We start from the raw sequence: 13822 nt of genomic DNA, 5'->3' as shown, positions 1-13822 counted from the left end.
AATCTGCATGACCGCTAAAAACCTCTTATCGCTGCGAGCGTGGCGCGGCACTCGTCATCATTCCATTTGGAAAATGGTAAGGTGGAACTAAAGGCAGGGACGTCGGCTCACCATTTACACTCAGGACCAGGGGCGTCACAAGGGGTAGGAAAGTGGGACTGAGTTACCAGGGTGGAGGGGCCCTAGTAACTTTAGCTATTTAAAAATAGCAGATATACAAGCTCACAGCGCGGCACCGAGTGCCACGCTGCGAGCTTGTAGATCTGCTATTTTTGAAAAGTCGTGAAAATGTGCACAAATCTTTGAATGGATGTATTTTTTAAGTGAACATTTGTAACTCAAATTTTGCTTCTGGGGGGCCCCATGAACTAAATATTTTGAGATGGGGTGTCCTTCACATGAAAAAGTTTGAGCATCACTGACATGGAAACATAGGTTTCTTGGCACACATTTTCACGATTTTTCAAAAATAGCAGATCTACAAGCTTGCAGCGCGGCACTCGGTGCCGCGCTGTGAGCTTGTATATCTGCTATTTTTCAATAGTTAACATTCATGGGGGGGCCCGCAGTGAATCCTTGTACCCAGGGCCCAGAATTTGGTGTGACGCCCCTGCTCAGGACATATCACTTGTGGCTTTCGGCCCGGGCGGCTTCCATGTGATCTAAAACGAGCATGTTGAGACCCAATCAAAACAAGCCACTGTTGTCCACGCCGCTTTTCAACAGCCGCGCGTCGCTCTCTCGTCGCTCTATTTTTTTTATTGTTTTTGTTTAGTTATGTCTTGGGAGGAGCTAAGTATTGGTTAGGTCCGTGTGTGTGTTTGTGTTGTGTTCTATAATGGTGTCGGCAGTGTGGGGCGTCGTCTGCTCGGCTTAAAGTACTGATATGAGAACAGTGTGAATAAGGGATGAGTGACAGAGCTGTGTTTGTTTCCCATGGCAAAGACATGAAGTAAAGACACTTCTCATGACCCATGTATCTGCTTTCTCACGCACGCACGCACGCACGCACGCACGCACGCACGCACGCACGCACGCACGCACGCACGCACGCACGCACACACACACACACACACACACACACACACACACACACACACACACACACACACACACACACACTTTCTCTATATTATCCACTTACCGGGCAGAAGATGAGGACAGATAGATAGCAATCTAATATTTAAGAGAGCGCTGTACAACTCAATCAAAAAGAAAAAAGATACTACTTACTACTACTACTACTTCAGTGACATTATATTTTCTTAGATTGTACTAGGCAAGTCAGGGGATCCAATGGAATATATTCCATTATTATCTTATGCCAACCAGAGATCGTGGGAAGTTCTGGGAACCTTGCAGGAAATCCATTGAAGTATACTGTATGTTTTTCCTTACACAGAATGTCATAACATTAACCACATGAACCCTAGCGTTCCTATTCTGGGAATGTCATATTAGGTGAAAATAGACATCGGTCAAACACAGAAACATTTTGGCAAAAAGAGAAAACAGGCGAGCAAAATTGCAGATCTACAAAAAGCTCACAATTTGTGATACGTTCTGAGCTTGTAGATTGCTATTTTCGTTATAGACCTACAGCTACTTAATATAGGGTTGACGTATTGAACAGCTTTCTATGATGTAAATTAGTAATGTGTACATTAGTTCAAACTGGGTTCCTAACATGGTCTGCATTTGTTATAGGACCGTTTCCCAGTATTGTAATTTGGGGCAGGACCAAAGGCAATGTGTACGGCTGCCAGTGTTTGTTTTGCATTAAAGGAACATTGAGGAGGTGGGAGGCTTAAATGCGAAGAGGCAATCAGAAGATAAATACACACACTGTAATATTTTGAGTTGTATTGATATATATATATATTCTGAAATTAAACAGTTTGTCCAACAGTCTTTTGGTATTTAAAATACTACAGTTAAACATCAATATTAACCTATTAGCTACTAACATTAAGCTATAAATATCAAATCACATTGTTCAGTGAAAATGTTTTACAGTGTATAACTCTAGCTATACTGCTGAACTAATTTCAAAGACTAGTGCTGGATTACATGACATAATAAAATGGACACAAACTAATTCAAGTGTTTCAGTGCGCCTAACCGTGAGTGGTCTTGACACACTGTTTATTTACATTGAGCCACCGTCTGTCGCTATTTCTGCCAATTAATCTTGAGATGAAAGCAAGCACGAAGCGCTTAAATGTAACCGCTGTAATGAAGAACAATTACAACGTCAATCACAGCACACGGTTGCCACCGGAAAGAATGCATATCTTTGCTGTCGGGTGGAAACCTCATTTGTCCCCCCCCCCCAAGCTTGCTACTTCTGCTTTTGTGTGATGCTGTAGTATGATCAAGCGAGGGCGTTAATTTACAGACACACACACACACACACACACACACACACACACACACACACACACACACACACACACACACACACACACAAAAGGTTAACCTATTTTGGACTGGAACCCCGTTTTGTAATTTTACCTTTCAAGACGGGAACTCCTTTTGGGGTTCTTGCTGCTATGTACAGTATATCGTCTTTGTCGGGTGGAAACCTTTTATGCCCAAAACCTTCTTTTTTTGTTATTATATTAAAAACAATTTAAAATATTGTGAAAACAGCCGATCTACAAGTACACAACGACTCGCGATGCCAGGCGTTGTGTGCTTGTAGATCTGCTATTTTCACTACTTTGGTGAGACACTTTTGTGTGATGAAGTAGTGTTTTAATTTATGGAGAAAAAAAAAGAAACATGGACTTGTGGAGATACAAGGTTTCGGCCTGACAGTGACAATATATCAACATAATGTTTTTGTAAGTTTTTCAGAAAACTTTAGAAGGTGTTTTTTTAGAAGGCGTTTTTAGAATCGGCCGGCCGTCCTAAATGGGTTTAAAATACGGAGATAAGAGGTTTCTGCCCGGCGACACCGATATAAAGCTGTGATCCTGAGCTGTGTGAGTGAGTGAGTTAGGGAGCCAGTTGTTTGATTAATTGGCGCAGTGTGAGAACATGTGGTTGGAGCGGCGGTTGACACAGTTTTCTGGTCGTCCTCTAAACAAGCCCTCCTCGTTAGAGTGGAGGCCATGAGTGAGCACTGACTCAGTAATCAGTAATCACACATCGCCACCGTGGACAACCATACAGTACAGTGCATACCTTTTATGGTGGTTTTCAGAGGGTGCTGTTATTGCCTGCAACCAGGCAGAGATGATGCAGTAGTTTCTACTAGTGTTGTTTTGTTCCATGGAATGGGGTTAGTTGTGTCTTTTTACTGCTTGTAGGTTATTTGTTACTCTGTTGTTCTGTTTTACTTTAAATGTTTCTGTCTGTTCTGTGTAAATATGCCCTAGGCTTGTGTTGTATTGTGTTGTCTTCTCTCTCTCTCTCTCTCTCTCTCTCTCTCTCTCTCTCTCTCTCTCTCTCTCTCCCAGTGTCTTTGTCATTTCATCTTTTTATTTCTTCTATCTGGGGGTCGTCATGGATTGCGCTCTCTCTCTCTCTCTCTCTCTCTCTCCCTCTCTCTCTCTCTCTCTCTCACCTCTCTCTCTCTCTCTCTCCCTCTCTCTCTCTCTTTCTCTCTCTCTCTCTCTCTCCCTCACCCACTGCTCTCTCTCTTTCTCTCTCTCACGCACATGCGTACACACACACACACACACACACACACACACACACACACACACACACACACACACACACACATGTTTGATAGTGCTGATAAAATATAAATGTTTTCGGTGAAACAAAATTCAGCATTGTTGCTAATTTGCGTTCATTCATTTAAAGAGCATTGTTTGTGTATTAAACTGAAGCTCAACTGTAGAAATTAGAAAGATAGATGACCATATAGAATTGTAAGGGAAATAAATATCATAATAATGCAAAATAATGTTTTAAATACATGTTATGCATAGAAATATTTTAACAGTACTTTAAAAAAGTGGATTTGCAGGACAATGCAGTATTCCAGACACACATTCTACACACGTAAACAGTACAGTGTGAGTACACACACACACACACACACACACACACGCGTGTGCACGTGTGCACACACACACACACACACACACACACACACACACACACACACACACACACACACACACACACACACACACATTTTAATTATTTTATTTGAGTCCACATTTTATAAAGTACATAACAAGGTCTCAAATATTTTCAGTTGCCAGATGAAGTAACACACACACACACACACACACACACACACACACACACACACACACACACACACACACACACACACACACACACACACACACTTTTATTCATTCATTCATTCATTGATACTGTATATACACCGTATAGAACAGGAATTGCATGCTTCACTGTGGATTACGGTAAATGTACTCATTCCAGTTTCCAATATGATTTCTGCAAATCATCTGTAGTATGTTTAATACCATGCAGTGCTATAAAAGCGGTACATATTTCAAATTCAAAATTCTGCTACTTTAGCTGTACCAACCTTTCTGGGATGAGTTGAACGGTCACTAATGTTTAACATCAGCTTCACATCAGATTGATGGGTTTCGTTTTATTTTTACATCTGACTATAATTCCTACTTGACAGTAGTGTAATTTTTTCGACATGCATGAGTATTGGTTTGTACCAATGTAACACTGTGTACATCAGTGGTTCTCAACCTGTGGGTCGGGACCACCAGGGGGGTCCCCAAATAGTTTTGGTGGGTCCCCAGATGATTGGCTTAATGTGAAACATTGTTTTCTCTCTCAATAGTAAACAAACCAACATAAAGTTTAAGTGTATAGAGGGTATCTGCACATTTCTGAAGTGACAATTTAAGGACTTTTAGGACCTCTAAAATGTCAAATTAAAAATGTGCGAAATTGTCAAATATTAAATGCAGAAATTGTGAAAATAGCAGATCTACATGCTCACAACACCTAGCAACACGAGGTGTTGTGAGCATGTAGATCTGCTATTTTCACAATAGAACCGTGTTATACAAAATGTAATGCCTCAACTCTTAGTGCTCGTAGGGTAGGGGGGTCCCCAGTTAAAATATGAATATTTTGGGGGTCACGGTCTGAAAAGTTTGAGAACCACTGGTGTACAGTATGTCCTGCACACATTAACCTGCATCCCACAGACAACGTGAAGGAAAGGAAACCCTTTGACTTCTCTCTCTCTCTTCCTTATTTACACCCTCTTTCTCCTCTTTTCCTTTTGTGTGTGTGTGTGTGTGTGTGTGTGTGTGTGTGTGTGTGTGTGTGTGTGTGTGTGTGTGTGTGTGTGTGTGTGTGTGTGTGTGTGTGTGTGTGTGTGTGTGTGTGTGTGTGTGTGTGTGTGTGTGTGAGAGAGAGAGAGAAGGGCCCTGTTCTGTGTGTGTGTGTGTGTGTGTGTGTGTGTGTGTGTGTGTGTGTGTGTGTGTTTGCGCGCGTGCGTGTGTGTGTGTGTGTGTGTGTATTTTGTGAAAAACCATGTGCTTCTCTAACCAGTCATCAGACAAAATCGTTTCTCTCTCTGCCATGCCGTACGAGCTCCTTGACCCAGAGTCAGAGTAGGGACTCACACACACACACACACACACACACACACACACACACACACACACACACACACACACACACACACACACACACACACACACACACACACACACACACTGATAGAAATGCACACACATATGGTTTGTGTATAGGTGTCATCTGATCCAGTGGTACTGTCTGATCTTCCTTCGTCCAACCCGGAGACTCACTGCTGTCTGATGAAGCCTTGTAAATACTGACATGCTGTAAACTCGCAGATCTGATTTCAGAGCTCTGTGTGTGTGTGTGTGTGTGTGTGTGTGTGTGTGTGTGTGTGTGTGTGTCTGTGTCTGTGTCTGTGTGTGTGTGTGTGTGTGTGTGTGTGTGTGTGTGTGCATGTTGCTACTTCTTGGCAGCAGAGTTAATTCTCATCTTGTTCCACTGTGTGAACAAACTCTTGTAGAAATGTTACTCTGAATTGTAAACTTCAGATTTGAACCCTAGCGTCCAGATGATTCCGGCCTTGTCATCATAGAAGAACCATCTGCAAAAATAGATGGACATTCAACCATAATAGATGTATATGCTCACAGCACGTCAAGCTGTGACACATTTAGATATAGGTATTTATGCGATTTGGTGTACTGTACAACAAAGTAGATAATGTTTAAGTGCTTTAAAGAAATAATAATGAAGTTATCCACTCAAGACACAGGTGTAGGGAATTCTTGAGAGGCTGTTTATTTATTTTTGAACCCCCTAACATGAGAAATGACAAAAAAAAAAAAGTTACCAGATATTGCTGTTGATAGAACGTCCTGTTAGCTTGTGGTTTGGGACTGGGGGACTGACTGGGCAGGAAGCCATGTTCACACAGGCCAGTTTGACCCAGACTATAAGACGTGAGTGAAAATAGCAAAGGAGAGAGACCAAAAAAAAGAAAGACGGGCGGGGGGAAACGGAAAAGTGGGCGACGGAGGCGGGCAGAGGCGTAGCTTCTAAGCTCCTCTCCCGCTCCTGGTCCCATCCTCTGGTCCACGACGTTACCTGGACAGAGTCAAGCAAAGAATGGAAGCAGTTGATGTGTTTTCCACCGTGTCCTCCGATTCCTTTGCCGAACAGTAAATCTTGTGAAGTTTATTTTCTTTGCAGCATCTGTGTTTTATAAAGTCTCCTTTAATTTGTTTTCTCTTCGTCCGTTGGGGGATCCCCCCTTTTTTCTCTCTGTGTCCGGCCCTTTTTTAGCCCTCCTCTCCCTTCATCTCTCTCTCTCTCTCTCGCTCTCTCTCTCTCTCCCTCCTCTTCTGGAAGTGAGTGTTTTAATAATGATACTTTGGGGACTTACTGATCTCGTAGCAGCTTGACAGGACGGTGGTTTCTCCTCCCTCACAGTGGAGTGGTTATTCTCTCTCTCTCTCTCTCTCTCTCTCTCTCTCTCTCATCTCCTCCTCCCCCTCCCTCCCTCGTTCTTCTCCCTCATAGTCTAACATGTCTGGGAAACTTGGATAAGAAAGAAAGGCTTGAATGGACAAAACCATATATATCAAAGTATTCCCCCGCTGGGACAACCTTGCTTTTCTTCTTCCTCTCCCCCTTAAGGTACTCTCTCTCTCTCTCTCTCTCTCTCTCTCTCTCTCTCTCTCTCTCTCTCTCTCTCTCTCTCTCTCCCCCTCCCTACACTGTCATGCCCCATCTCAAGGTCTCCCCCAATTCTTGGAACATCAACACTCAACATTTCACCTTCCTCACGCACACACGCAAGCACAAACACACAGACACACACACACTCACACTCTTACCCTCTGACATGTCTCTGCTCCGGTGCTCCATTCAAATAAGACGCCGCCATGCGTCTGAGTGATTGTCCGTTCTCACGTCTGCGTCTCGGTCCAGGCGCGGCTGCTTGAATCACATGCAAACGAGGGCTTAAATGAGAGGGGAGAGAAACACGAGACACCGTGACACGCGGGACAGACGGACGGCCGAGGAAAGACAAGGAGAGCGCGAAGAGAGGATGATGCAAATGCTGTCGAGGCAGTGAGAACGTCGGACGGACGGGCGGACGGACGGATGGATGGATGGATGGCTGGAGTGGAAGGGGGGGGGGGGGTCAGGTGACGGTGTGACCTCTGGGTGGGACGTGGCGTTTCTCTAGAGGACGGAGACGGGGAGCGGTGGATTTGCATTGATGGATCTTCTTTCCATGAGGCTGTCATGTATCAGTGCTCAGACGCATCACGCCCCAGTCATTAATCAAATCACTGCTCAGCGCACCAGACCTATCTGTCTGCCAGACGCTCGTCCTGTCTTTTCACTCCCCCCTCCTTCTTTCTCTCTCTCTCCCTCTCTCCCTCCCTCCCTCTGTCTGTCTGCTGGTCTGACAGACACCAGGATGTCCTGTACATATCACCTTCTGTCGGTACGTGTCCTCTGACACTTTCCCGGCGTGCCGTCGGGTGCTGGGGGAGTGGGGGTGGGGAGGGGATGGGGGTCATGCGGTCTCGGAGTGACAGCGAGGTTTGACGCACCAGTCAACAGCCGTCCGAGTCGTCGCCACCCTGTCCGCGAGTCCCGCCACACCTGTTCAGTAAACGTCAACCCCTTTGGGTGGGTTGGGGGGGGGGGTCTGGGTCATCAGAGCGAGGCGCTGGGGGGCCCCTAGGTAAGCGGACCAAAAGTGAAGTGTGTGTTTTTTTACGAGGATGCTTAAATTCCTTATGATTTCACCCCACTCCACTCCTCTCTTCCTCCTCGTCCTCCTGGTCGCTGAAGCACCATTATGGCTTTTCAGGCTGCTTCCTGTACACATTACGTTTTTTTCCCTCCCTCTCTCTCTGTCGCGCCCCTGCACACAAAAGGTGCCTACGCTTTAGGGGGGGGCTTAGTGTTTTTTGAAATGTGAAGGACCCTCGAGTGCTCCCTGGTTGGGACCCTGTTACCTGTTAGTCTGACTGAGGGGGTTGGGGAGGGGGGAGAGAGAGATGAGGCGGCCTGTGCTATGTCCTCATTGTATCCCCGATGGCCCTGCGGCATTAGGGGCCGCTGGAGTTCTAAGCGGCGGCTCTTTTTTTCCCTTTCTTGCGGAGCACAAAGTGTGGGTTTGGCAGGACTAATGAAACTCAGAGCTAAGGGTTAATGATCTAAAAGACTGGACGACAAAGCACTCCTTCCGTACAAAACCTCTCCCCGCCGCTCGGACCAAATAATCACAGGGCTGTTTCCCCGTCCTCGCTTCTTCAGCGTAGCCTTTTACATCCGTCCTGTTTTGCTTTGTCCCCCACATTGTTTTCCTTCTTCTCTTTCATTCTTTTTATATGTCACGCGGCCATCACTCGTCTATAATGGAACAGCGTTGCAAGGGCATTCGTTCAGAGAAGGCTAGGCATGTTTCCTCTGAGGCTCAGTTTGATCTAGGGATGGAACGATATGAACATTTCATATCACGATTATTGTGACAAAGGAAATCGCGATTTATAATATTAACGCGATAATCAAAATCCATTATTCTGGGGCAGAATATTTGCCCAAAAAAATGCCGATCTACAAGCTCATAACACGTCTCAACACGACGCGTTGTGGGCTTGTAGATCGAAGACATTTGAGAGTGTGAAAAAAAGACTGTATCAAGTATGTATATTATAAGTACCTTTTACCAATTATAGAGGGAGGCAGATATGCAGCTCGGCAATAAAAGGTGAATTGATCCCAGTGCATGACGGAGGACGATATCACGATAAATTAAATCTCCACGATACGATTATCGTGAGTGTTTTTTTATCACAATAAATGATAATATCGCTTATCGTCCCATCCCTAGTTTGATCTAGGGATCTCTTTTTTTTGAGGATTACGAAAGCAGTTGTATCATAATCCCCCTATGTAAACCACATTGTATATTCAAAACTTTGTGGATGATACAGTATGTACTGTAGGGGGCTGAACTGGTTTTCAGTTCAGTTGATAATGAAGTAAATGAACAACTGTTTGGCAACAGGTTAATCAAAGATTTAATTAACTCTTGAGCTCATCTACCCCTCCCAGCACACTGTACTGTAGCTACCCCTCTACTGTATGTCACGGATGTCCATATGAAATCCATTGAGGAACATATAAAAGACCTGACATTGTTTATGGGAGCAGGATGCTATCGTGCAGTCTAGTCTCATGCATCATGAAGCAGTCCCCCGTTAAGTACAGTAAAAGAATGTGTCAGGGCCGTCCTGCCAAGTTCTGATGTTCACAAATAGAAAAAACATGCCTCTCGTTCCTTCGACTTTGTTGTATATCCAATGTACAGCATACACAATCATATGCACCGTTACTCCCCAGCAGACGTGCACTCTGCAACCAAACACAAACAAGTGATGAAATCTGTTGCACCTCGAGTAAAGCTTCTAACACTAAGCCAGTAGTGATTCTCTCTCTCTCCCCTCTCTCCCTCTATCTCTCTCCCTCTTTCTCCCTCTCCCCCCGCTCTCTCTGATGTTGCTGGCTGAGACCATTAGGCCTGCTGGAGCCCTTTGACATGGTCTGATTATGTTTGGCTGCAGCCCCACGGGAGATGTTAGATGAGATGTGTTTCCTTGGATCAGCCATTGTTTGTGTGTGTGTGTGTGTGTGTGTGTGTGTGTGTGTGTGTGTGTGTGTGTGTGTGTGTGTGTGTGTGTGTGTGTGTGTGTGTGTGTGTGTGTGTGTGTGTGTGTGTGTGTGTGTGTGTGTGTGTGTGTGTGTGTGTGTGTGTGTGTGTGTGTGTGTGTCTCAAGCTAGGGCCTGTTGATTGGCCTTGATTAAGAGACTGCCGGGCACTAGAAGCAGGTCTTTGTAATACAGCATCTTGAGCTGGTTACGTCCAATCAGTTCCACAGAAGGCCTTGGACCCAGGTGTGTGTATGTGTTTGTGTCTGAGTGTATATGCCTTATACACCTCTGTATGTGTGTGTGTGTGTGTGTGTGTGTGTGAGCTCATATTCAGTATGATGCATACAGTATGTATTGCCCAGTAGCATGCTGTGTGCCGTTCCAAATCTACGCGTGGAGCACATCTCAATGTGTCTAACACAAGATTAATCTGCCTTGATACACTGTAAGGTCTTGAATGTACAAACAGAACCGCTTCATTACGTTACATGGACTATAAGCCGCACCTGAATATAAGCCGCACCAGCTAAATTTTGAACAAAAAACAATTGTTTACATGTATAGGCCGCACCTGACTATAAGCCGCAGGTGTCCTTCCTGCTTCCCGCTAGAGCGCCCCTGGTGGCCGTTAGCTGTAAAAATCTATATAAGCCGCACCGTTGTATAAGCCTCAGGGTTCAAAACATGGGGAAAAAAAGCAGCGGCTTATAGTCCGGCAATTATGGTAGGTTCCATTGGTACACTATCATTGTTAAGTCAACACTCAGGACTGTGTCGGTTAAGATTAGGGCAGCCGCTAACAATTGATTTTAGAAAATCTTATGTTGATTATTTTAGCAATTATTCTGTTTACTTATGTGATTACTTTAGTACATGGTTAAAATACGCCAATACAATACAAAATTATGGTGCATAATCATCACGTTATTCTTTTTCTGAACCCAGGCAGATCTAGAAGTTGCTTAATAATTGTGTTTACGCAGCAGTAAAACAATATTTTGGTTAAAACAAAAAGGATTTTTGTTAAAAGGTTCTATTCTGATAGTAATACTTGCTATATAGGGTTTGTTCAGGAACAGGGGTCCCTTCACCTCTCCAGCTGTTTAACAAACAGAACATAGATTTTCAGGTGGATTGTCTTATTTAATCCAATCAGGGAAGAGAACCCATTTATCAGCTTAAATTCCAATTCCAAATTTGTCTGCACATAGTTTTGTTTGTTCATCACTCATCTCACATGTTTATGATGTATGCTGTATGTGTTCTCTTTCCTGATGGGATGAAATTGGCATCTTGACCTGAAAATGTATTTTCGTTTCACTAAAGAGATGATGGTTAACTCATTGAATGCCCTTTTCAAGATGGCCGCCAAGTACCAGGATTTCTAGTGCACGGATCAATTTTTAGTGCACGGATCATGCACGCCCATGCACCATATATGCACCATATGTAGTAGTACTTTTTAACAGCTTTCAAACAAAAAAATCCGCTTGGAAATCCGTTCAGGCATTCATGAGATAGAAGCCTTCAAAGTCAGACAAAACAAACACTGCCACCTTCCTAAATTTCTAGTGCACGGATCAATCTTTAGTGCACGGATCGTGCATGCCCATGCCTAGATCATGCACCATATGTGTAGTACTTTTTAACAGCTTTCAAACAAAAAAATCCGCTTGGAAATCCGTTCAGGCATTCAAGGGTTCATGCGATCATGCCTAAAGGCCCTCTTACATCTAACGACTTTGAAAAGATTTCTCAATCGTAATAAAATCGGGGCTATTTGCGGCGCGCTCCCGTGACTCAGTCGTTACACAATCGTTAAATGTGAGGTAGTGGACCGACTCGATTTTTACCCCGATTTGAGACCCAGATTATGTTACGAGAATATCAAACTGGTTTAATATTTTCACAAATCGGGGCTGAGTCTGAATGAATACAATGACGTAGCCTAGCCTACAACCAAAACAGAACAAGCCAAAAGCCAAGCCATTCATTCCCCAAAGGACGATGCCTGAGCTGCCAGCCTGGTCGTTGTTGGTGCGGCTACTAGGACAGCCCTTTATTAGTTATTGCTCCGCGTTTCCATTATTCCAAACATTCAACGTTGATAATAGTTGATAGGATCGATCTGCGCCGGCTGAGAGGAGAAAACTAGAGAGGAGAGGCACAGAGGGCTGAGGGAGGAAGGCGGAGCTCGGTGTGTGTGTGTGTGTGTGTGTGTGTGTGTGTGTGCACTGCATGTGCGTGATAGAAAAAGTAATCAAGTAAAAGTATCAATAATGCAATACTATGATGCGACGCGCTGTGACTGAGCTTGTAGATCAGCTATTTTCATTTATGGTTAGCCCAATGCTTTATAATAATATTATAATTTATTTTGGAACACAAGGCTATATAATAGTCATATTTCAGCAAATAAAAGGGAATCTTTAACCAGTCTTTACAAAATCTTTGGAGGCATACACATCTAACAACTTAAATCTTTGAAAAATCATCCTACAGTCTTTGGGGAGTCTTTTTCAAATCTTATAGTGTGAGGGGTAGTCTTTAAGAAATCTTTCCCAAATCTGTCGACAATCTTACCAAAGTTGTTAGGTGTAAGGCTAGCTTAATACATTTGAGGCATTTTTAGATTTATTTTTATAAAAAATGTTTTTTTTTTCTTTTTTTCAAAATGGCTTCCAACTCGGGAAACTCGGGCTGTGGCAGCCTGGGACTACTGTAATAACTCGGGAAACTCGGGCCTTGGCAGTCAATGAGTTAATAAGGCAATGAAATGTAAAATATGGTAAATGTTCATCACAAGTTATCTGTTCTGTCAATTTGAATACAAACGGATGCTGCTGAGAAAGAGTCCTGGCTGTGCAGGAGTTTTGTTCATGAAATGCTTATTACATGATTGATTCAGTTGTCACTGTCCAACGCACCTGCATCTGATCCAAGTGGATGTGGTGATACTTCAGGCATTCACAATGTGGTGAAAGTTAGAAATACACTTTTTCTTTTAACATGATACATCATGAAACTGATTATTTCATTCCCATCTTTATTTGATACATTTTCAAATGATAAATAATATAGACAACATAACATTATTATTGTTATATTAATCTTTAACCCTTAGCTAAGACTTAGCTCAGAAATGCTGACTTGACCTGGCTGTGCTCTCATAGTTTTCAACATCTTCAATGTCAATGCCTTTTTTTCCCCCTCTCATTTTTACAGCCAAGCTGAGCAGCCAGGAATCGTACAACAACTTCACCAACAACAACATGGGCAACCCGTGCCTGTCCCCTCTGCCCAGTATGACCACGGTTCTGCCCCTGGCACAGATCAAACAGCCCATGAGCCTGGGCACCATCACCAAGCGCACCGGGTAAGCAGCACACACACACGCACACACATGCACACGCACACACATGCACGCGCGCACACTCCCTCACTCCCACTCTCCCACAGCTCACTCATCATTCAGTAGAGACTTGTATGAATGTGTTTGACCGGTAAATAAAGTAGATTATAGGCTGGTGTCTCTCAGCCATGTTGTATTTTCGGAGGGGTTTCACTCTCTAAGTGTGTTTCACTTAAACGGCTTAGCATCTCTTCGTTCAATCATCGTTCCTGCATCCAAATTTGGGAC

General features: G+C 43.9%; 1 protein-coding gene across 2 annotated transcripts in view; it reads left to right on the top strand.

Annotated features, from left to right (window-relative positions):
* Nucleotides 1-13822, top strand: part of bcas3 (BCAS3 microtubule associated cell migration factor) — a 417558-nt gene that overhangs the window by 104389 nt on the left and 299347 nt on the right. For both annotated transcript variants that reach the window (XM_080732380.1, XM_080732379.1), the window contains exon 16: nt 13408-13558. In XM_080732380.1, the coding sequence (XP_080588506.1) occupies nt 13408-13558 (151 nt within the window). The remainder of the gene's footprint in view (nt 1-13407; nt 13559-13822) is intronic.

The sequence above is a fragment of the Nannobrachium achirus genome (genome assembly GCF_963921795.1).
Source record: "Nannobrachium achirus genome assembly, chromosome: 8".
Taxonomy (NCBI): Eukaryota; Metazoa; Chordata; class Actinopteri; order Myctophiformes; family Myctophidae; genus Nannobrachium; species Nannobrachium achirus.
The sequence above is the reverse complement of the archived record's forward strand: the minus strand, read 5'-3'. Positions and strand labels throughout refer to the sequence as shown.